This window comes from Convolutriloba macropyga, chromosome 4 (genome assembly GCF_964194025.1).
Source record: "Convolutriloba macropyga chromosome 4, txConMacr16.3, whole genome shotgun sequence".
NCBI classification, from domain to species: domain Eukaryota; kingdom Metazoa; phylum Xenacoelomorpha; order Acoela; family Convolutidae; genus Convolutriloba; species Convolutriloba macropyga.
The window spans coordinates 11,304,407-11,326,604 of NC_134471.1; the positions used below are offsets into that span (position 1 = coordinate 11,304,407).

Below are 22,198 nucleotides of genomic sequence, written 5' to 3' on the forward strand. Positions count from 1 at the left end.
ATGTGAGGAGCGGCATTCCATAGGGAAGCGTTTTAGGCCCACTCTTGTTTATTGTTTACTTCAATGATTTGCCTGAAATGGTCCAAAGCAATGTGCTTCTTTGGGGATTACGGAAAATATTAATCGAAAAATCGAGAGTAACGATGATCACGACGCTCATCAGGAAAGCCATTATCAATTGAAGGGATGGAGTAAAATCGGTGTGCTTTCATATGTGCTCAGACACTTGCCACTTACAATTCATTAACATGAGGCTTAAAACGTCTGTCGGACAGCAACGTGGATAGCAATCAGAATGAAAAGACAAGAGCTACGATTGTATATTCAAGTTGTTGTATCTGCCTGCACTTGTTCTCTACAGGTCAATAGGCGACATGATTAAGACTATCAAGATGGTGAACGAGAAAGTTGGCCATGATCACTCAATGAGCGATCTTTTTTTGAAGAGAACTGGTTACGGTCACACTCGGGGATTTATTCATAAGGTGCAAAACAAAAAGTACCATTTGAAATTTGCGTTTTCCCAACGTGGCGTGATCAAGTGAAATAGCCTCTCCTGCGAAGTCGTAGAAACTGATAGCGTGCTAGAATTAAAGGTCAGATTGGACACTCATGTAGAAGAATTCGTTTCGATTGGTATGACCAAATTATGCTGCTTGTCCAATGAGTGATATAACAAAAAATTGTTGACATTGTCGATTTGTTAAGGAGGATTACCTCCCTCACAGAAACCTACGTGTTATCATTTGAGAACCTGAATTTTTGAGTTTCCTCAGTACTTTTTCTTTTCGATGTTTTAATGCTTACGCTCAATAATTACCGGTATTATCATTAATGAAAAGTATCCTCGGATTTATAGAGAGAGAGATAAATGATTATATAAAATTTCTGTTTCTAAGGCTTCTTAATAACACTTTCCGTTCGTTTGCTCTTTAAAATAGTCAACTGTTCATTCATTCATTCATTCGTGACGCTACTCAGGGAGTTGACTTTTGTACGTAGCGTTGTTTCCCCTCTAATAGGATCTGATATGAGTTCCCTTTAAAGCGGGCAAAATAGTCGAATGCGTAGAAAGTACGGATCTTCTGAGGTCATTACGTCATTATTGACAATAATTGCACGGGAACTTTTTTCCAATATTGCTTTTTGATATATTGTAATCTTGCAGTGCTTTTGATTGAAAATTTTGGGCAGATCATAGTGGTGGAACTGCCTCCCTCCGTTGAAATATAATAATCCTTTATAGAAAGTTTTACACTTTCATAATCGTATGGGGTATCAATGGCCAGTCACCTATTAGACTTTTTAAATTATAAGTGAAAAGAACACTCGCTTTATTTTTATCCACGGAAAGGAAACATTAGCAGTTGCATTTAATAATAATAATAATAAATTGTTCATTTTCTGTTATCGACCAACACAAAAGAAGTTTATTTACTGTGCACAAAAAATATGTACAATGAAGTTCAACAGAAAAAAGAGAAGACCATTAGATCATCAGTTGATCCGTTTTCAGGTGCCTCACAATGTAGGAATATCAAAGAACTGTTGATTACGAACTGAAAGAAAATTACTATAGTAATTCAACTATAAATCATGAATGGTTAATTTGGTTCAATTATTTAAGCCCTTGACTGTAGTTCCAAATATTTTGAAAACAGATTAGCTGAAAACTAGTAAAATTTAAAGTTACTAATATAACTGTCTGAGTTTACAATTGTGAGTTTACAAAATCAATTAGACGTAAAAAATGTGTAAAGGTAACCAATTATAAAAAGAGCGTTCAAGAGGATAAAAATGTAGCCGGAGACCCAGACGAAATTCCCCATTTTTCCATATTCCGGGTATATCCGCACCATTAACATTCCAGGCAAGCCAAGGGTCGAAAAGGAAGCCAAGATTCCAGCCAGAACAAAAACTTGCGTCATGCCCTGGGCGAAAAGCATGCATAACAATGTAGCAGTAAAATAGATTGTTTTTATGGTGAAGTATTTTCCAAATGGAATTCTAGAAGCTTCCTCGTCCTTTGTGCTTTTTGTGAAAATTGTGTCTTCGACTACTTTGCACCCTACGAAGCACAACACAGGGTACGAAGATACGACAGAGGTCATAATGCATACTCGAGCTATGATAGCCATTGGGTCTTTGGTGTCGTAGCTGTTCAGAAAGTCCTCATCTACACTCTGGCCGAAGGTCAAAAGGACGAAAGCTGCCAATATGGTGTAGATGATGTAGCTTCCGATGTTGGAGACCACTGAGACTATGAACCAGTTAGAAGAGTTGCGGACTTTGAGGTCACTGAAACAAAGTTTGTTGCAATTGTTTTGGTTTTTGTCTGACCCATTTGATCTTTTGAGCGTTATTTTTTTGCGCGTAACTTGAGTTTTGCGTGATCTACATTGCTAGCATTCACTATTTTTTCATTATCGATTTATCATTATAAGAACTCGAATTTTCTAGAATATTGATAATTTTAGCATCCAATTATTTATAGCAATCCAATTAATAAACTTGAAATTTAATGAGATAAACCAAGCAATTCTTTTTTGCAGGGCTTGAATTATGGCCTTTATAAAGAAGCTAGGAGCAGTCTTTGAATGCAAGTGAAACAGTATATCAATATTTTGTGTACCTGTAGATAGCGGGAGCTGAGTAAAAGCTCTGAAACTCAAATATGACAACGGCAGCAAATCCCACAAATGCTTGAAAGGTCCAGTCCGATTCGAAAACCATTTCCGGCTTCTCGTGATCTTTCAGCTGCCAGTAGTGCTGAACTGTGAAAATGAGAACGTAGAAATTGGCGAAGAAACTGGCCACACTGGGATAGTAGAGGAAGTTGACACTTCTTGGAATGCAGAGAGGGTAGATTGTTATAATACACGAAGCTGCAGCTATCACCTATATAATAAAAATGTAATGAAATTTGTAACATTTTCGTGAAAAACATTTTAACTCAGCGCCTATGAAGATTCTTTATGGAGCTTATTACTGATTTTTGATTGTGAGCTATCCTGTGAGCGGTTTTAGCAATGTGCTATTTAATAGATCTCTGAAATTTGCCTGCTTCCGTTTCTTTCTCTCAAATTAAAGTGATCTTGAAGTACTATTGAGTATTGATCTATTAAGCATTTAGAATAGCAATCATACAATTATATTTGCACTTAATCGAAAAATTGCTTCCCTTTTTTGCGTGAAATGTAGACAACGTATAATAATGCTCTCAAAGTTGGGATCCTTAGAACGTCGACGATACTGATCAAAGAGAGACTGGCGCAAACCTTATTCCACAGATCCAAATGAGCTGAAGACATTTCCTCGAAACTGATGAACCACTTGATCAAAGTGACAGATTGATCCTTGACGACCATCATGTAGCTGATGCAAGTTGAGAATGTGTAACACAGGAGGATGACGTCAATCACTTTCTTAGTTCTGTAGCCAAATAGAACCAGCACTATATCTTGGAATGTGATCTTCTGCGTGATCTCAATCGCTTTACCAAGGACCATTAAGATGACGATGCCTAAAAACGTATCAAAATGTACAAGTGTAGCAAAAAAATAGTTGATACTTAAAACGTTCTAAGTTCTGGCCGAATAGTTGAAAAATTTTTGAAAAAGTTAGCGTGATGCTTAGGAAACTGGACGAGAGTAAACTTTCATCTTACGGCGAAAAGCAGCATTGAGCTATTAGTCAGGACTGATAGTTGTTGCAGTTATTTATATTCAATGTTGAAGTAGGGCCTCATTCCCGTAATTTTTCAATTGCTCTCAAGCAAGTTTTTGACTACCAACTTTTCGTCTGACCATTTGACTTTTTGTCCGTAATTACGGGATTAACAGGTAAAGCCCGGAGGGCATTAAGTTCTCTTTTGAGCTTAGAGCTTCCAGGTGTGCGATTCACCGACACTTTTAAAGACATAAGTTCAGTTTCAAAGGTGGTTCATAGAGTTTGACCCGCCTCCCGCTTAACTCCCACTTAACCCCCCGCCCACCCCCCCCCCCCCCCCCCCCACTTAACGCCCTTCTCAGTCTGCCCTTAATCACCCCTCACCTGCGCTCGTTTAAAGTTGTGCGCAATTCAAATTTTAAGTTGTTTAGAAGTTTTATTTATTGATCTTGAACGAAGCAATTATTGTAAACGTGTGTTTTTTTTAAATGAAAAGTTCGTTCGGCCGTTTTCTTCTAGAACATTTAATCTATTTCTTGATTTTTTGCTTTTAAATGACTCTTATTGAGAAGTTAAGTTTCCGTTGCAAAAAAAGCGATTGTAAGGTGGGAGAGCAGCAGGGACTGGTAGCCGAGTGGTTAGTGCTGTAGTCGAGGACGCAGGAGGTCTCTGGCTCGAGTTCTGCTATTGGCGGTTTTTTTTCGCCCATAAAGTTTTCTTTGCTACAGACCCCTTTGAATTAAATTGCCCCGCCTGTCATTCAAGAGCAATCTGTCCGACAATCTTTGGTTTATGTTTCAAGGTGGTAATTGTTATGGAATTAAGTTTTTGTTCAATCAAATTTTGATCTTTAAATTTCTAATGCAAATTATATACCTGAGTGTTTTGGTCTAGAATATATTTTTCGATCGCTTGAGTGATTTGACTTATCGAGTGACTTTTTTCGCTTAACTTTTTGCGTTGTGCGTTGTTGCTCTTTCACAGAATTCGGCTGTAAAACTGAATTGGCTGCAGTTTAATGCTAAACGTGTATAATGTTCGCTGCACTCATATAATGTTTTTTGCTTCGCTGATTTATCTTGTGCCTCGGTGATTAAGGCTAAACTCCCTCAGCCTAAGTTGACTATGAACCCCGCGACAATCTTTCGAGAACGATACCTCATCCTGGTAACTATTTCTTATTTGACTTTTAAGTATCCCAGCAGTCGGAATATTGTAACGACGGTTTTTATAAGTTGCTCTGCGAATGTCAGAATTTTTAAGCCAAATTCCAGTAATTTACTGCTTATTTAAAGCTTTTTTGCCTCCCGTATGGAATTTTTTCAAATCCCAATTTTCTGCTTAATGTGCTTGATTGATTGATTAATAGCCGCACAGCGATAGCTGGGGCTATTATTGGCCCTCTCTTGGTTTTTTTTATTTGTTGTCAAGATTTTTGACAAGAACCATATGATGTCACAACCACTTCAAATCTGCTTTTTGTTCATTCGTTCATGCAATTTCAACTGAAGCGCGTGCGTGACGTCTTTTTTTGCTCTTAGTGGAGCGAGTTTTTTTGTTCATTTGCGTGATAAGTTTTTGGTCACACTTGACTTACCTCACTCTCAAAAATGACTTCCTCACTTTGAAATTGACTTTTGTTTACTTTAATTCAAAGAGATAAGGTCAAATGGGTGTGTGTCACTCTAAATGAAGGTTAGTTGAGAGCAGCTAATATAGGCAGCAAGAACTTAAACAGATTATTAATCCAAATGTAACGTATCAGCCTTCAATAAAAAGAAGAATTTTTTGGTCTGCCTTTACTGTTTTTTTTTGAGACTGCAGATCTACGATTGATGCTATTTTCTGGCAGTCTGCCAGCTATGTTTGTAATTTCAGATTTTTCTTAGATTTGACGAAATTTTTCAAAAATAATTTGGTTGTCGTTTTTTCAACTTTTCGAGTTTTTGGCGTGTTCTCCCTTGACTCATTTCGAAAACAGCCAAGAGATCAATTCAAAGTACCAAAAACGGTATGAAGGTCTTAAAAATTTTGATGAGAAACAAAACGTATTAAAACCGCTGTCAAGCTCTTAGTTTCACCAATCAAAAATTGTTTCTTGTAATCATTTTTGCTAACTAAATGAGGCTGTTTTTTTTCTAATTAAATGCTGTAAAGCTTTTAAAAAGTTTGACTCGCACAATATTTTCTCATTAAAAAAATGAATTGTTGGTTCTAATTTCTTACGAATCACAACCTTGTTAAGACTTAGATTTGGATCACCTGGCGGTCTCGTAGTTTTTCCAATTTTGGTACACAAATTATCCCAAGCAAATTACCATTGTTTGCGTCCCAGTTTGAATTGACAAAAGCTTATCGGAAAAAGTTTACAAAGGGAACTATGAATAATGATTAGATTAGATGGATCTATCATTCCAATTAAATGCTGTCTGGCAAAATAACAAAGAAATAAAGTGACAATTTTTTAACGAGAAATTATTGAATAACTGAGCCATAATATGAGCTTAAAAGCGTTGTGTCAGTTTATAATTACGGGCTCTTAGTATGTTCAATAGTCGCACCGTTATCAGCCGTAACTGACATAACCTTTAGCATGATTTACTAGGTACCAAAAGTAAAATATTAGGAAGAAGTACGCAAAGCACTCACTGACTAAAACTATGGGTAACTGCCCTAATAAAAGCATCCGATCACTGAACACTTTGGTAGCAAAGGGTAAGTTGAGAAATGCTGATCCGATAATTGCATTCATTGTTATAAAAATAGCCCCCGCGACTGATGTTTTCCCTCCGTACTTGAGTTTACTGAGGGTGGTTGAGAAATCTGGCAGTCCATGCCGGCTGTCGTCAGATTCTGTCACTTCGATTGAATGGTCCGAATGATGTGGAGAAATGGTACCATAGTTGTTCAGGTTGTTCCCCGATATTGACCTCTCTTCACGTGTTGGGGAAGGCTCCTCGAAGTTTTGGGAACTTAACTCATCGTTGAGAATTAAATTGGTTTTGCTCATTTTGGCGAGCCTTAAAGATCGAGAAATGATTCCGTGTCAAAGTTAAATGGGATTGCGAAAAGTGTGGTTTGAGCAGTATGTGTTTTTTGTCTGTCAAACGATCAATTTTTTTTTCGTTTTAAGCTTTCCTGATGATTAAAAGCTTTCAAAATGATTCAATAGCAATTCAAGAGCTTCGGCGCAATTTTTAGTGTCAGTTTGTTCACGAAGACAATGCTATTCCTCGATGTTGTCAAATGTTATGCTGGCTGGTTAGGAAAATATCTCTTGAGTTTTGCTCGAACGTAAATAATCGGAGCAAGGTGTACGGATAGAAAGTAGTTTAAGTTGTGATGGGTGATATTAGCTTAATGAGGTTTTGGATTTGCTTTGTTTGAGGGTGGCAATCCGGTCTAAAGGATATCAAGTGACTGCTGGTCAGCCGTCATTGATGAGAGCTGTTAAATATTAACTTTGATCAACTTAAACTGTTTCAACTTTCACAATCAACAGGAGCAATTGACCGAAAAGTTCAAGGTGTGCTAAGCGTGAAGTAACTCTATGTAATTGTCATTACTCCGCAAAACAACAAAAATTGTCTTTATTTGGGTTCGTTATTAAAAATAAAGAGTTATTAAATCATACGTTTTTTGAGCTGTAATGTCGAACTAGTTGAGCAACATTTGAAACATTTCAGGTTAATTCTCCCCCCAATAAATTTCTGAGCTGATTTTTTTCGTTGCACTGGCACGTTTCGTGGGCACGTTTAGTTTTTCAATGGAATTTTCATGAACAGTATGGCTTAATTTAGTTTTATAACGACATCTGCTAAGTGATTATTTTAGTTTGAATGCCTTGGGTTTTACCCATTCAAATTATATCAGCCCTATTTTGTTTACTATTTCAATCAGTTGTTCAATCGATATCCGGTCCAGCATTTGATTGGGCAAATGATTATCCAATAATGGATCAAAGCTAGATTAATTTGTCTCGTATTCAATCAAGGATAAACGGTAAGATCTGTGTAACAAATATCTAAGTGTCCTCCCTTTCAGGGTGATAATGGTTGCTTCTATAACCTTGGTTTGGGTGTAGTTCTTGTAGGAAATACCCCAAAATAGCGTCTTAGTAAAACTAAAAGCAACTATTTTGACCCCGAGTTACGTAGCTCAAAGTGTACTAAGAATTTATCGTTACTTTGAACCTGAAATCATAAAGGTTGAGGATATTTCGGTGAACTCAATTATGATGGGAGCCTTGCAAGGTAATTTGGGTTCATTGCTTAAATATTTAGGATCATTCTTTTTTTACAACAGGTGCTGCCTATTAAGATTCTCACAATGAATCGTTGGTCAAAATTTGTTTTCCGTAGCTGCAATGCTGCGAGCTGAGCTTACATATATTGTGGTACTCTAGGTTTCCGTTTTTGTTTCGTCATGTGGCGCTCTTTTTGTGTTACAATTTTTTACACCGAAACCTCAAAACATCAATTTTAACCATCTTTTTATGGCAGTTGCTAGTTTTATATGCGCGATATGTTTTTCCACTTGTTAGCAGTGTGTTTCTAACTGCATCGAGTGATTTCAGTTGGATGTAAAACGTAATGCGTTTCTCATCTTCTGTCTACAGTTTGTTTTGAGACAAGGCTCAAAAGAATTCTGTGATTTATATTTTAAAACTGTTCCAACATTTTTTTGTCGAAATTTCCTTTTATTGAAGAATCATTGATTATAAGACCCAAAAAATCACACAGAAAGAGCATAAATATTTTGAAATTTAAAAAATTTAAAAAAATGTGACTCCTCGGATTTCTTTTCAAAATTCAAAAATAAGAATAACTAAAATCTCCAAACGATTGCACGGGATGACAATTGTCGGAACTTAGTTTTCAAAAATTAAAACTAACATAAACTAAACATAAAAGAGGAATCCATCTCCATCTTTTTCTAAGCAGGAAATTATAAATTCAACCCCAGAACCATGTTTTCTAGCTTAATTGAAGTTCAAGTTGTTTTGAAACGTCACAGTATATAACAAAAAGAAGACTATGATAGCAAATCTGTTGTTCCTTTTTTGTTTGACCGAATTTAACTTATCTTTTCTATTGAAATTCAACTTTGACTTTTTTCACACTTTTGACTGCGTGAGTTGAATTTTTCTTTAAAAAGCTTTTAACGTTAAGTTAGCTAATTCTAGCTGAGCGCTGATTTGATTGGACAGTTTCTAGACCCTCGAACATAGTTTTTTTTTTCGTAAATGTCAGTTTTGTAACGCAAATATAAATATCTGATACCAATATCTGAAAGAATTAATTTGCCTGTAGCTTTTATACTTGCAGGTTCGTTCATCATGCAATAAAGTCTGATTATATAAACATTAAGGTCAGAAAATACAGATGATGAAAAAAGTTTCATCGCTGCTTCTCTGGCATGCATATAATCCCAATTTTTCTCAATAGTTTTAATATTGCAAAATATTGTAACGTAAGTTCTCGCAAACCAACACTTCCTCACAATGTAAGCCTCCAATGATTTGTTATTTGCTGGAATTATTCATGACTGGAGTTATGAATTTTTTACCGATCATTGACTGATGTTTCAGAACGTTGCCTTCTGTTTTCGTACACTGAACTTTAGCAGTAGTTTCCAAGATATATTAATTAGGAACTACTTGCAATATCAAAGGTCCAAATTTTATTTCATTTCGCAACAGTCCCTCTATAAACTAGAGGGAATAGGGAAGACCTCCACCACCTGCATACCCCTCCACCCGCCCATTTGCCTGTTTCCTGTTTTGTGCCATTCAGTTTCCAGACCCCGCGTATCTTACTCCCCCCCCCCCCCCCCAAGCCCGCCCACCACTGCCTCCCTGCAAGACACCGAAGCCTCCACCACTTAACTGAAATTTTGTCTGCACCCTGCACCTCAGAGAAAACTTTCCATGGTTTCTATAGTAGATAAAATTTGATGTTTTTTATATTTCTGATTTAGACAAGGTTGATTTAGAGTTTATATTGCACAACTTTTCGAGTTGTTTCCGGTTTTCTACCGGCTATGTTTTTTCAGCTGAGGCTATTTTAATATAGTCTAGTTACTAATAGTAATTAGGCGATACTCAAGGTCGAAAGGTCATTTTGAGCACTTTTCTTATAACGATCCCTCCTTCCTCTGCAAACTAGACACTCCCCACGGAAACTACTTCTCTACTTCCCTACCCACTACTCCCCCGCCAACCACCTCGCCGCCACACTACCATTAACCCCCTCCCCCGACCTACTCACACTCAGCTACCTACCCCCAAACCTAGCTGCCCACTCATCTACTTACCAACCGCCAGTCCTCCCTTTCGCTTCGACCCGACACCATCTACCCACCCGACATTAAAACAACTGAACTCTAAATTGAGCTAGCAGTTTTTAAAAAAACGTTGTTTTATTACGCAGTTAATTTTTTCGTTATTTTCTCGAAATCTTTGGTTTGGGTAAGATAAGTTTAGAAGTTATCTTGCACGACTCTTCGAGTCGTTTCTGGTTCTCTACTGCCTGCATTTTTAGGCTAAATTTTTGTTTGACCTTTTTTGCGCTTTTGTCCCAGAACATTTTTAGACCGTCCAAGTGACTTCCTTGTGCTTTACTTCTTTTTTTGAGCGATCTCAATGTCTCTCATTCCGAAATAAAGTTTGTTGTAAAAACTATTGTGAGTGGTGTAATAGCAAAGTGGGCACAGCTTATTGGCAAAGAAGTCAGGCTGCCACCCAGGGGGTAATGTGTTCGAACCCAGCGGAGGAGTTTTGCACCATAAAGTTTTCAGCTACACCTCCTCTAATTTAAATTGGCCCCCGCTTGTCTTTCGAGAGCAATTCATCTGACGTTAGTCTGTTTATGTTTTATTGATATACATTGTGTGTTTGAAGGAGCAAACCAGTTGATCAAAAGAAGTTACGATCTCAGCTGAGACAGCTTCTGTTGCAGATCCACAATATCAACCTACTCATGCCATTACTACCCGAGACCACACCTCAGATGAAGCTACTCATCTACACCAAAAAGGTTTTTCAATTATTGCTTTTTAAGTAACATGCTCCTCCTCTATATGGAGATATCTGCACAAAAACGTTAAGCGATAGAAGGGACGAGTAGCTTTCTCGCGGACGGCGTATGATGAACGAATCAAATTTTGATCCGCAAGAGCTGATTTTGTGCGTATATTTGCTACCCCCTAGCGCTGGTGCATTATTTTTTTTACTATAATCTGCTATGTAATGCACAATGTCTGTAACTGGTGGGTGTATAGAATAGATGTCAAGACCCCACAACCCTCTTCAGCCTGCTGTTGTATCTAATTCATTCCTGATCTGCCATTGAAACAGCACTAATCGTTGATACTGTCCATTAGTTATTTTGTTCTAGATTTTCCTAAATGTAACCTCAAGGTTTTAAATATCTCGATCATTTAGAAAATATGCCGATTTTCGAAAAATCAACTCGCATATTGCAAGTAGAATTTGGTTTTAGTTGAAGTTGGTGAAGTCTTTTTTACCAGTTGATCTTTTCAGATAAGCATCTTCGACATTGTGATAAATGAGTTATTTTTTATCAATTTGGATAGTGCTTGGTAGCAGATTTTGATTCTTAAGATTAGATTCTTTGACAAAAGTAAACGCACGAAGTGCAATTTTAAATGGTAAACTGCGTTTTTCTCATGCTTTGTATCATTCGACGCTGAATCATTAGTCCAATTTCTCTAAATTCAGATGAACTGGCAACCTTATTTACCGAGATAATCCAGATAAAATTCGATGGCAGCAGTAGTCTGAGTCTCTAGTGAAATCTGTTCAAATTGGTCAATCGATTGTCATGTTCACAATGCAAATGCTTGCGTGAAATGATAAAGCATGAGCAGGTTGAAGATTTCACCTGGTGCTCAAACTACTGCTTAAGGGGCAACTTCGATCTGGATTTCTCTAAGTAGGCTTGTCAGTTATTCTGAACTTGGATATATTAAACTTCTGATAATAATGGGTTGGTTGATATAAAGATCAAAAGAACCTGACTGATATTGATTTCAAAAACACGCAGTTTACCATATAAAAATTCATTTTTTGTGTTAATAATTGCCAACGAGTGTATTCTATAACTCCGCTGATTGCTATCTTGCAGCAAATTTCTCAAAATCTCTTCTTCACGCTTAACTTCTGATTTTTGCGAGATCTAAATGGCTCTCTCATTCGCAATTTTAAGCAACTGAGCTCGTGCAGTGGATAACTACTGAACGTTTGAATCGCTAAATTGTATAGTAAGTTGATGGTTTTTGAATTGCGTTTTGAGTGCCAATGCTATATCTGTTTCCTTTCATCAAATTTTAGGTCAGTCGGCTGAAAATCTAAGAGTTTAAGTTAATAATTTTAATGACTATGTTGAGTCCCTTTTACAATCTGTTCAGCTTGATCTTTAACTTCTTGAATTCACCAAACCAATTTTGCTTAAAACGTTAGACACATTATGAAATTGGGCAGATATCAAGTGGGACTAAACTTAGTGCTTTTGCTAAAAATTGGCAAGTTTTAGCTGACTTCTCTCAGTAAGTTTTTCTCTTTTGTGCGTCGTCTACTCGATAGTCGTTCAAATTCCTAAATAACAGGAAACAATAAGTTTTAAAGGAACTTTTGGGCTGAATAGTGGTGTATATTAACTTCTAATGAGGTTATTTGAAGCCCTCTTGTGAAATTCTTAGTCGGAATCAAGCCACCCCCCCCCCCCTACTTAAGCAGGCTGCAATTGATAATATTGATTAGAGCTCTCAGTAGCCGTTCGCGGGCAATTCTTCCGACGTTAGTCGGTTATGTTTACTTCTGTTAACAAATGTATTACTACTCAATACTGTGCTATGGTTTCCTTTACGAACGACCTAGTTTCATTCCTTGATTAGCTTAGTCAGAAGGTCGCAGCTAATATGCCTATGGTGTATCTGATTGCCTCAATGAAGTTGTGTTGGTAGGATGCAGCAGTCCCGGAAGACTTCCTAGAGACGACGCAGCATCTAATTCCGGATGCACAGGTTGTAAACTTTGACCAAGTGAACACAAACATCCACACTGTCAAATCTTCTGTCCAGTATAAACTGGACCAGAATGCAACCAGGTTCTAGTCTATCAAGTGGGTATGAGTCAATGGGTGAAGAGGAAACACGAATTTTGCGGTTTGATCTGTTAGACTTTGCGAAACTGTTCCCTTTTGCCCCTGTGGAGTGTGATATCCATACAGCCCTTTAATTATACTTCCAAGTTGCAATGGCTAACACCAATTTATATTTATCTGTAGAAATTGAATTATCAATGCAGGAATGCGCGTCTACTTTGTCTATAAAGCTTTTGAATGAAATTTTTTGTGTTCACTCGGGGGAAAAAGGAAATAGGTCTGAAATAGCTTTATTTTTTGCTCTCATGTCGGAAGCACAATTTAAACGGAAAACCTGAAGAAACAGTGCGACTTATTTGATACTGAGGTCTTAGTTGCCCGCAACAAAAAATTACTGCAGCCTCTTAACTCTGGCCTGTAATGATTTAAATTTTAGAAATTTATTTCCGGGGAAAATTTTGAAAAGGCCAGCAAAATTATCTTGAATAACGAAATTGAGTAAAAAATGTGTTGAAAAAGAGAAAAAACATGGCTGCTATTGTGTGACAGTAATAATCGGTTAAGATCACTTGAATTGTTGCTTTCGATGATGAGATTTTGTCTTTTTTGTGTTGCTGTGAAATTGTTACTGAGTTGATTATTTATGAAACCATCTGTGCTTCTATGATCTAGTCACTTTCTTTCGATTAAAAACTCTTGTATGTACAATGGTTAGTTTTGTTTACTGTAATTTAACTGCTTTTTATGAAGTTAGAATCTTTTTGAGTTTTAAAATATGAGTTCATTTTTGGAATCTTTATTATTTTGACTAGTTATGCAGATAACCTTTTTGTTTAATCAGAGAGAAAAGGTTATATGAGTATAGCATAACTCGATTTCCGTCTTGAAACTCACGGTTTTTCATATTTTTAGTTGCTCTCAAACGAAATTGAAGCACTTATTGTTCCAACATTTTTCCAAAATGGGGGAATATATATATGGCAGGCTGGCTTTTTTTCAGTCAAATTTTCACTTTTTGTTTACGCACCGTAAAGAAAAACACCATTTTTTAGCCCTCAGGATCTAGTTTTGATCTCTATAAAAAATTATCAATAAAATTTGAAATGGGGCTCTCGAAATTTTGAAGGAAAAAATGAAAAGGAAAAAAACAGCGCTCCATGGGGAAATTGTAGTGAAATTACTAAGCTAAACGAAGATTTATAACCAGTAATTATTTAGAGCTCGATGAATTTATTTAAAAAAATTTGTTAGGTTAAGTTCGCAAAAAAAATCGTAAAATTTTGTTCAAAATTTTGTTCAAAAAACCTTTTGAACCGTCTGTACGTATTCTGCTGGTTACAAAATATTTTCGGAACCCTTTTTGTCTATCGAAAAATTTTCTTCGAAATGGGATAAAAAATAAAATAAAATTAAATTTTAATTGCCATATAAACTTTTTATTGCCATTTAGTTTCTCTGATTTACTTTCCTAGAAGCTATATCCAAATGGATTTCTGTGAAACTCTTTATATGCAAGAAAATGCTTCTTCTAGTGAAAAGGGAGAAAGCTTTTCCTTTATTGCATTGATTGTTTTCCGATCCCCGGAAAAATTTGTTTGCAAAAAAAAAAGAAAATAGCCTGTTTGTCACAGACTAAATATTTCTACTGCAAAAGTATCGGAACTTCATTCCATTTTTTTTAATTAAGGGGAAAGATCAAAATTTGTTTAAAGAAAATAACCGATTTTTTTAAAATTAATTGACCACCTACGCTGGACTCTTAAAAATACCCAAAATATCATTTGCAGTTTGATTTTAAAAAATTTCAAAGAATTGGCGCAATACAGCAAAGTTGAGACCAGAACTAAAAAATAAACTGTGGTGAGATAGATTGAATATTTGTTTTTTTTAAATTCTATTTTCTGTTGATTGTTCCTGAAGCCTCTGGTGACCTAAAAACTGAAGGTGTTCTTTGGCCTCTAATTGACTATCAATTTTGGGTCATCAGGATTTGTAAAAATATGAAAGATATCACTAGTGTTTTTGCTTAAACTGAAATATAACAAAAGCAAATCAGAAAGTTTTCGAAACGTACCAAAACATACTTTCTAATCTTTTTGCAAGTTTATGTTATGCGTTGTAATTATTCTTATTTGTAAACCTTCTTTTTTGTGCTTTAATATAACTTAAAATAACTGTTTCTATAAAATACGTTCTTTGGAATTGGTTCCTTAAGGGTCATCAAGAAACAAAAGGAGAGACAAGCAATGTAGGAAAGAACGAAGAAAGCTGGTTTTGTTTTTCAAATTCCTCACTTCAGGTTTTTTAATGATCTCATTCTGATTTAATGGTCTGAGCAGTCTGATTTATTAGACATTCTATTGGAGTCCCTTGAATTGCCGCAAAAAAACTTGCTAAAGGCAATTTTTTCAGTCAATTAACGTTTCTATGGGACGATTTTAAGCCGAGTTGATTGCATGTGCAAAGTTTGTGGCCAGAAAAACAGACAAGGCAACTAAGATATAATTATGAGAATTTCTTTGTCAGCACTGCAACCGTCTTGCCAACTGTTGCTTGGCTGAGTTGAAAAAACTTCAGATTTGACTAGATTTTGAAATTACAGAATCCACTTGCCTGAGCAAGTTAAAACACTAAAGACTTGAGTATTCCAGTACAAACATTGTAGCAAAAAACCTAAGTTCTTATTGTTTGTTCTATTTGTCACGTAAGTTTTTAATAGTAAAACATTTTTGTTTTGTTTGATTCCAAATGTTCTAAATTGGAAAATGTCCCTATGAACACAAAATGAATTTAAAGATAACTTTAAACAGGGTGATTGCTAAAAAGACAAAACTTTAAATTGTTACTGACTTAATTTCGATGATTTCATGATAATCGGAAACATTTGTTGAAAATAAACTGGATCTCTTCTCTGCCTAATTGAATTGGTAAAGACTTCATTACTTGAACAGATTTTCAATCAGGAAAAAAACGGTGAGAGAAATCAGTTAATTTTTTGCTGCTTCTAGTGGATAAACTGATGGCATCGTATTTCTTCAATTATCTGACTGTATTAATTTAAATACATTTTATTTGCAGCTAATTGCTCTTTTTCAACATCAATTTCCGGGAAGCTGCTTTATATTGCAAAGTATTAAGAGTGGTTTAATATCTGTGAATAGTATAATGTAATCAGGGCTGTGAGTTTTTTTTCAGTTTTAATATTAAAGAATGTTTTAAAGGTTGCTCCTAAAAAAATTGCTTAAACTTTAGCTTTTCAAAACTGATTGGCAAAATGAGATTTGTTCTCAGAGCAAGCAATTTTTTGACAAATTTTGGACCTATGTCGGGACTTTCTGTGCTACGCACATTCTGGCACGAGCAGTCTTGTTGTATCCGTGCTTGTCTTTTTAAGCTTTAAGCAAAATTTTGGCTTGACCGATTTTGCGCTTTTGTCTTGAACATTCTCTCTGTAGAGTGACGTTTTCTCGCATGACTTTTTGATTTTTGCGTCATCTAAATTGCTCATATTCGGTGTTCAAGTTTCCAATATAAAGACGATGTAATTCCGAAAACGAAACAGCTAAAGTTTTGTGGTTAAGGTGTGCGGCAACCATCCGGGAGTTCGAAGGTTGGAGTCCCTCTCCCCTATGTTTTGTTGTTTTTGCGCTCATAAAAATTTGTCTATGCTACAACCCCCTCTCTGAATTAATTGGCCCCCGTCTGTCGTTCGAGATCAGTTTGCCCGACGTTAGTCGGTTTATGTTAATCAAGATTTCATTTTGGTTGAATTTTGGGAAGACCTGGTTTGCAACAATAAAGGTAAAGTTTGATTTGGGCTAATTGATTAAGAAATGGAGTGAGCTTTATTCGAATTTTTGAAAAATACACCAACTCTAGTTCTAGTTTTCCTGGCCACAGGACTCGTGTACCTGTGCTACTTTTTGTATCTTGTCGCTGGAACAAATACAGGCAGCAGTTCTTCTTCTGGTCCTAGAGAGTCGTTAACTGGAGAGGAAGCTTTCTGTGTCTCGGCTAGAATATATCCAAATACTGGTCTGACAGCCAATGTTTCCTTGTTCTGTATCACGGCTACCAAACCGCTTTTCAGGGCCATTTTTCGTATAACTGGCTCGATTTTTGCGGGAGGTTCGCCTGTGTTTGCAGTAGCGGTAGTTGCCGTTGCTTTAGAAGGCTCTGCAGGGGTCTCGGGTAGATGAATGTGGACGCTAGTGATGCTCATGCTGGTAGGGAATTTCTTTTTAGGGTATTTTGCGATTTTGGGTGGCATGACCTCGTTGTATCCGGCCCGCCATTGTCCTATGAAGTCGTTGCGGACTAGATTTCCTGAGCCATCGTCAATGTAGGGGAAGAAAGCTTGGATCCAGCCTAGAAAATGAGCTCAAGCTTAATTTTTAAGTCCTGCTCATTAGTATGCCAATTGTTAATCTCTTAACCGTTTCAGTATGTTTAATTTGCTTTTTCTTCTGTTTATGACATGAAACTGGCAACCGGAAAGTGTATCTTACATGTGTATTGAGACGATGAACGGTCTTCGCGATGGTGTTAAAAAAACAACCTTGTTAAATTTGCAATAAATCCAAGCCTGTGTTGTGAAATCAAAGTATAGAGAGATTTTTTCGAGTTGCTCTCAAACGAAGTAGTCGTTTGTTTGAGAGCAATTCTTCCATTATAAATCGGTTAGCTTTTGAAATTCTACAGATTTTTTAATAGCCGCGAACCTGAGCGTAGCTTTATTGCGTCACTTGGTGGAGTAGGTTTCGAGCTGAATTGTGTAAGTGTTTTTTATCACAATTAACCTACCTGATTAATCTCATTGATTTTTAACACTATTATTAAATTAGAATTGCTTAAGAATACTCTGAACAATTTCCAAGTCCAATATAAAGTGATCAATTACATCCACTCGAGTAAGCTTTTTAAGCATTTTATTTTCTAAAATAGTTATTATATATTGCATCAGCGACTGCGTAAAGTCAATTCGGTGTCTGTTGCTATCTGTTTAATAGCCCCCGTCAGCCTTTCAAAGGTTATTGGCGCTCTCCTTTTTTATACTTGTTAAAAGCCGCACAGCGATAGCTGGGGCTATTATTGGCCTTCTCTTGGTTTGTTACAAATCAAAGAATTTGAATTGTATTGGGGCGCTGTCTCAAGATTTGTTCGCACAATTTCATGATATTTGAGGTCAAATTGGAGTAGTGATTTTGGTAACGCCGAAACAGGAAATGGCGAAAAAGCGAGTGGTTTTGCCGCGTGAAATTTTTTCGCTCTAATTTCAAAGTTGAGTGAGAAAACGGTGTTTGAACAAAAGTTCGCTTTCTCGCTGGTGGTTTTTAGTTCACATGCGGCAATTTCACTTTGATTTTTATTGTTTTTTCGATTTTTGGTCGGATTTTTTCTAAATGGTTTTCGCAATCCATTCATAGTTCTTTCTAGGCTTAGTTTTTTGTTTGAACCAAATTTCGATTTCTCGCTGGTGGTTTTTGTTCACATGCGGCTTTTTGACATTGATTTTCTGTTTTTTTTTTAAAAAAAAAATTCCATCTGATTTTTTTATAAATGGTCTTCCCAACTCACTCATAGTCCGATCTAGGTCTAGTTTTTTGTTTAGTCAATGAAAATTCTTTGAATTGTCCGTCAGAACTTGTCCTGCTATGTTTTCGTCGTCGCGATTTTTGTTACGACCATATGACGTCACAACCACTTCAAATCTGCTCTTTGTTCATTTGTTCATGCAATTTCAACTGAAGTGCGTGTGTGACGTAATTTTTCGCTCTTAGTGGAGCGAGTATTTTTGTTCATTCGCGCGATTAAATTTTTGGTCACACTTGACTTACCTCACTCTAAAAAATGACTTCCTCACTTTGAAATTGACTTTTATTTACTTTAATTCAAAGAGATAAGGTCAAATGGGTTTGTGTCACTCTAAATGAAGGCTATTTGAGAGCAGCTAATAGAGGCAGCAAAAACTGATTTTTAATCAGAATATAACATATCAGTCTTCAATGAAAAGACGAATTTTTTTGGTCTGTCTTTTTTACTGTTTTTTTAGACTGCCGATCTACGAATCTATTGCGGCTATTTTCTGGCAATCTACCAGCTATGTTTTATACCTGAGACGGAATCGCGAGTATCACAAGTGTTAAGAAAATCAATTTTTTTGTGATCTGTGTTGCATTTTTCTGCTCTTTGATTATAGTTTTGTATTCGAGTTTACGAGAACCCATCGCCAGCTTTGTCTAGAATATTTTGAAAGCCTCACCTGATAATTTTTTTCACTTGTAAAAGGAAAGTTCCTGGGACCCATGATACAAAAAAACACAATTCAACCCCTGGCATCGCGAATCCAAGTTTTCCGAAAAGGCGAAAAGTATAAAAGCCTTACAACCTTGTTAAATTTTAGCTTTCAATTAATTGTGAAACAGTTCACAGTTGTTAAATAGGATGTTGGTGGTAAATTATTTTTACTGTTCTGATATATATTATTTTCCCGTTTTTCGCTATTTCCTAGCAATCAACTTATGTTAGCAAGCAGATGTTAAATTCATTGTTCTGTAAAAACGAGTTCCTAATATTGAACTTGAATTAGAATTTTCTTAGAATTTTTTTCAAAATTATTTAGGATTTGTTCACTTTTACTGTTTTTTTTCTTGCGTCAACCAAAGTGATTAGTTTTGCCTTAGTTCTGTTTGAGTATAGCTTCATTTTCACAAAATCAGTTTTGGTTTGTCTGTGAAGGAAATCGATTTTTGCAGTAAATGTTCCGACTATATCGACAAATTTTTGCCCTGTTTATTTCCGTTGTGATTTTTCTAAACATCACTTTTGATACCAAAGGCACCCAACAGACAGTGAAATTGTTTTTATCTGATCTATTCTGTTTCGGCCCCCAGTGTTTTTTATGACCCCCCGTTGCAAGTTATATGTTGTTATATAGCACGTTACTATGTAAGAAAATAGCACGTGCGCCCGAGGGTCATAAAAGATTTATGATTACTAAGCTGGGGGGCCGAAACAGAATAGATCCTTTTTATCTACGGAACCGCTGCTGCAGTAGCTCGAGCTGTTTGAAAAGTTGAGCTCAAAGGTTTGAAATTGGTTTTCGTTACATTAGAGATTCTTAGTGTTTTTGGAGCAACAGTCGTAAGTCTTGCTACCCTATATAAACGCACGTCTATTTTAGCATGCCTTCCTACCAGCTGATATATGATTCCGAAAACTAGGTGTAATGTCACTTACTTGAATTTTTTTCATCACGCCATTATATCACGTTATTTGTTGTTATATTTGTAAATATTAAGTTAATACTAGTGATCGCTAACTTAATTACAACCCATAACACCGTTTGTCAGCTATTAATATAAATATTTTGCGACATCAGTTTTAGGATCCCAGCGAACCAACATCTCGCATCGGAAATTAAAGTCGACAATATACATTTTTAAATTCAAAGCTACAGCTATACAGTACTGGGTTTCGTTGTTAAAAAGTTTGGTTATTTTCCGATTATTTGATTCTTCAGTCAGCTGATTTCACACCCGGAAACCCTAACATTTGAACACATTTTTAGATTTTGCTTACCGGAATAAGGCATGTAGAAGCCGTTCTTGTCATTAAGGTTGCAGATATACTTCCAGAAGTGTTTATCAGGGTCCCCGTTGACTGCCTTGACGAATTCGGTCAAAACTGGAACCAACTCTGAAGCCCACCAATCTAGTCCGAAAGTAACACTCATCTCGTTGACCTTGTCAATTATGGTTTGATAGTCATTCGATGTACCTAGAATGTGAATTTCGGGTATTGCGCTCCGCACTGAAACAATGTAGCGACGAAATGCGTGGAGTTTGGCAGGTTTTTGGAAGTGTGGGTCTTGTGATCCTTGGCATACCTTCATTGAGAGAGCACTGGCCGTTGTTGAGCTGTTTGTTGCAATCAGGGGGTTGAAAATAGATTCGACTTCGTAAGGCGCAAAGCTGATTTTTCTCTGTTGAGTGCCAGTGTTTTTGTTCTTACGAAACTTCTGGTTGAAAATGTCAGAAACACTGTTAATGATAGCAGACCAATCCAGTTTTTCGTTCTCCTTTACGTAATGGTTTTGTTCAGTTTGAAGTGAGTCTGTAATATCGCCCAGAATTTCTGGGTTCAAATTTAGGTGAGTTGTCAGACCCTGTAGGATTGTGAACCATATTACATCCGGACTCAAAGCTAAAGGGAAGCGCTTGTTGGCTGCAACTTGAACTGCGTACAGCAAATTGTTACACGGTTCTTCAGCTATTAGAAATTCGGTCGTGTTTTCATCGGGGCAGTGGTTGAAGTTTTCAACACAGTACAATTTCAGGACGCCTTGTATGTTCTTGGGCTGTTTTCGGTTTGGGTAGAAAGCACAAGCCAGATTTTGTTCAACCTGGTCTTTGCTGTGGACAATATGCCGCTGAGGGTTCGGTGGCAACGAGTTTTCAACTCGGATTTTGGTAGTCGGAACAAATTCGCTTTCGGCTTTCAATCGAGTAGCAATTGTCATCTTTGAAGTGCCTCAATTGAGATATCTATGAATTCTGATAATTATGGTTTAATTGTATTTTTATAGATTTAAATGTTTGTAGTAGAGATCTAAGTTGTTAAAATTTTGAAAGTAGAGCCTCGAAGTCAAGGAAAGTATGGAAACTTTAATTACAAATATTTTCTGTCAAATTTGAAGCTATTTTTGACCAACACTGTAAATAAACATCAAATTTTATCTTGTGTAATTGTGTGTAAGTTTGATCAAAAGCGGTAGAAGCTGAAGTATTCAAAATAATGTGTGCGCTTTTGAAAAGTTGCATGTGCGTTTTTATTGATGGTATTGTTTGTTTGTATACAGTATGTTTACTGAAAGAAGCATAAAGAATGGTTTGGATTTATCGTGCTGTCATACTAAAATGGATTTAAGTTTATCCATAGTCTTGTGCACATAAGTAAAGTGGAATTTCAATGCATCTGTCGGAATGATTTTTGTGTTAATTAGCGGCAGATAAAAGTGTTTTATCCGTGCTAATTTTTGGATTTTGAGACATTTTAACCCCCTAAAGAAGCACTACACATTAAATTTATGATAACTGCTGAGCTGCCAGCAATTTCAGAAAAATGATTAACCGACGCATTCAATGGTGTCCCGCTTTTTCACCCCTGTATCATTTAACCCCTCTATCTTTTAACCCCTCTATCATTTCACCCCGATTTTAATCTTTCTACTAAATAAGGATAATTAAATTAGAATATAATCTTTTCGTCATGCCTCGCGGGCCATGGCCATGCCTCAGCGGCCCGTGGGACTTGATATGAAACTATCACAACCGAACGTGGGATTAATTTATCCACTTAATTATGACAAAACATGCCTTTAATGTTGACTGCTATTTTCAACA

At 36.4% G+C, this 22,198-nt stretch overlaps 3 protein-coding genes across 3 annotated transcripts in view; 1 reads left to right on the top strand and 2 right to left on the bottom strand.

Moving 5' to 3' along the window:
• The window catches only part of LOC142338251 (mitotic spindle assembly checkpoint protein MAD2A-like), a 29,101-nt gene extending 16,064 nt beyond the window's left edge, over positions 1 to 13,037 (top strand). Inside the window, exons 3-4 of the mRNA XM_075387921.1 lie at positions 10,571 to 10,706; positions 12,655 to 13,037. Coding sequence (XP_075244036.1) covers positions 10,571 to 10,706; positions 12,655 to 12,804 — 286 coding nt within the window. The 3' untranslated portion in view covers positions 12,805 to 13,037. The remainder of the gene's footprint in view (positions 1 to 10,570; positions 10,707 to 12,654) is intronic.
• On the bottom strand, positions 1,373 to 7,541 carry LOC142337453 (putative sodium-coupled neutral amino acid transporter 8). Its single transcript, XM_075386681.1, has 4 exons — positions 6,319 to 7,541; positions 3,279 to 3,523; positions 2,633 to 2,898; positions 1,373 to 2,298 (listed from the first exon to the last, which is right to left on the bottom strand). The coding sequence occupies exons 1-4, from the start codon at positions 6,677 to 6,679 to the stop codon at positions 1,734 to 1,736; spliced, it is 1,437 nt and encodes a 478-aa protein (XP_075242796.1). The 5' UTR covers positions 6,680 to 7,541; the 3' UTR covers positions 1,373 to 1,733.
• A 2,728-nt stretch (positions 13,038 to 15,765) lies between the features above and the next one.
• LOC142337454 (uncharacterized) lies at positions 15,766 to 22,083 on the bottom strand. Its single transcript, XM_075386682.1, has 2 exons — positions 20,376 to 22,083; positions 15,766 to 17,162 (listed from the first exon to the last, which is right to left on the bottom strand). The coding sequence occupies exons 1-2, from the start codon at positions 21,313 to 21,315 to the stop codon at positions 16,711 to 16,713; spliced, it is 1,392 nt and encodes a 463-aa protein (XP_075242797.1). The 5' UTR covers positions 21,316 to 22,083; the 3' UTR covers positions 15,766 to 16,710.
• Positions 22,084 to 22,198: the final 115 nt, after the last annotated feature.